Source organism: Gadus chalcogrammus, chromosome 12 (assembly GCF_026213295.1).
Source record: "Gadus chalcogrammus isolate NIFS_2021 chromosome 12, NIFS_Gcha_1.0, whole genome shotgun sequence".
Classification (NCBI taxonomy): Eukaryota; Metazoa; Chordata; class Actinopteri; order Gadiformes; family Gadidae; genus Gadus; species Gadus chalcogrammus.
The window spans coordinates 28,745,908-28,748,407 of NC_079423.1; the positions used below are offsets into that span (position 1 = coordinate 28,745,908).

The 2,500-nt window shown below is 45.2% G+C and overlaps 1 protein-coding gene across 1 annotated transcript in view; it reads left to right on the top strand.

Annotated features, from left to right (window-relative positions):
* The first annotated feature begins 127 nt into the window (after positions 1–127).
* The window catches only part of lhx4 (LIM homeobox 4), a 9,929-nt gene continuing 7,556 nt past the window's right edge, over positions 128–2,500 (top strand). Inside the window, exon 1 of the mRNA XM_056604389.1 lies at positions 128–206. Coding sequence (XP_056460364.1) covers positions 128–206 — 79 coding nt within the window. The remainder of the gene's footprint in view (positions 207–2,500) is intronic.

Sequence of the window (2,500 nt, forward strand, 5' to 3'; positions counted from 1 at the left end):
CCATCTCGTGCGTCATCCTACTTTTTTTCTTCTTCTTCCTTACCAAAAACCAGGACGGGAGCGCGCGCCCTCCGTCCCGTCGCGCGGTGTCTATGTGTGTGTTTATCTCCCGGTTTGGAGGATCACGATGATGCAGAGTGCGACGGTGCTGCAGACAGAGAGTCCCGTGAAGGGTTTACCGGAGATTCTTGGCGTGCAAATGCAACGTAAGGCTTGTCTTTATTTGTGTTATTTTATTGTGTTTTATTAAGCGGTTGTTTGCACGGTAGTTCCGTCACATTATATGCGCAGCTTGCTGCAGGGACGGTTTTGCAGGAAGGTTTTGATTTAAACCACGCCGAGGGAAGTGACGCCCAGGTCAAGTGAGGGTTACCAAACCTCTCCTCTCCATCTCTGCCAAGAGGTAGCCATACTGGTTCAAATAAGCTTTTAGGGTCGGATCAGTAGACCTTCGCTGTATGAACATCACAACCCTTCAATCTCTTCACGCTTGTGGACGCATGCTTGTCCATCAAAAGCTGCCCTGATGATCGTGTGATGATCGTGTGATCTGCGTACGGTAGGCGATGGCCTCTAACTTTCCCCTTCCTGCTGATGTTACAGCAGGCTGGAGGTGTTCGGGCTGACAGACTCAGGTCCTGCCAGCTGTTGATGGGACAACGAGCCTACATGGTCAAGAGATCACACGCAGTTGTCATCACAAGGATGAGAAATAGCCATTAGATGTTATCGATTCAATACCGGGCCAGGTAGATACTCAAGACTCTGAGTATAGGCACCATTTTCTCTCCTTTTTACGCATTTTACATAGACTTTTAAAATATACAAGCATAAGTGCGAAATTAAACAGTACAATCGAGTTTAGCTTCGTTAGGCCTTATTCTCTTGCAGTAGGCCTATAGCAATAGGATTGATCAGTTTTGTAGCATGAATGTTTTGTTAATTTCACCTCTTGGCTGTAAAATTAGAGAATTGTCTGTCCTGGGCTCCTGGACATCTGTTGTTGAACTCCTGTAATCTCTGCCTGGCTCTTTATAATCTGGGCGCGCTGTCGAGATGCGAGGAGAATTGGATATATTTCTGCTTTGACCTAATTATTTATAGGCAGGCCGGTAGGATGTACAGACGGACCTGCACTAATAGGATGTCTGCCAGACACGTTTGGTAAACACTGAATTAAAGGCATATTCATGTGTCACCGCTGCCGTTTTATCAGGCCTATTCGTTATTATTGTTATTGTTATGTATTCGCAAATACTCTAATGTTTTTTTGCATCCAATAATATAATATGACAAATACAAGACGATTCATAACAACCTACGTTAAAATGTATGGACAAAAATTAGAAAGGTCTCTGCATAGGCCTATACATATTATCCCATTGTCAGCATCTGACGAGTGTAGGCCTACATCATTTTTTTTTAACCTAAATAGTTAAATGTGAGCTGGGCTCATTTAGATATAACAAGGTAAACCTGTAACTAAAAGAACCCGTCTAGCCTATACGTGTTAGGCGTATGCTGTTTAATTTATAAATGGAGACAGATTAAAAGATTTGGTAAAGATCCTGCTACTCAGCCCCCCGCGGTGCTTACATCTACGCTGGATTTAAACGGGATTATTCTAGGAATAAAAACAGAGTGGAATAAGGGACACACACACACACACACACACACACACACACACACACACACACACACACACACACACACACACACACACACACACACACACACACACACACACACACACACACACACACACACACACACACACACACACACACACACACACACACACGTATACCGTTTTAAAACGGCCATTAGCTCCATGCTAGCCAGGGCAATTAAATACAATGTTGCGTTATAGGTTATCATGATCTTTTCACATTGATCTTAACATGAAGGTTAAGATTTAAAATCTCCAAACATGTGCAAAAAAAACGGGTTGGTGGTGATAGTAAAAAGGGACCGTTCACGGCGAGAAGCGTGGAGCCTTTTGGGACGTGGACAGTAGCATGGAATACTAAAGGCCCAACACATACTGCAAGGCGCTCAGGAAAGTAACATGATTTACAAGCTTTGCACCGTGTGTATGCATGTGTGCGTGTGTGTGCGTGTGTGTGCGTGTGTGTGTGTGTGTGAGAGAGAGAGAGAGAGAGAGAGAGAGAGAGAGAGAGAGAGAGAGAGAGAGAGAGAGAGAGAGAGAGAGAGAGAGAGAGTGTGCGCGTGTATGTAAGCGTGTGTGTGTGTGTGTGTGTGTGTGTGTGTGTGTGTGTGTGTGTGTGTGTGTGTGTGTGTGTGTGTGTGTGTGTGTGTGTGCGTGCGCGCGTCTGTGTGTGTGTGTGTGTGTGTGTGTGTGTGTGTGTGTGTGTGTGTGTGTGTGTGTGTGTGTGTGTGTGTGTGTGTGTGTGTGTGTGTAAGAGAAGAGAGAGAACGGGGGGAGGGGGAAGGAGAGAGAGAGAAAGCGAATATGGGACCTCGCCATTAAACCTCTCGC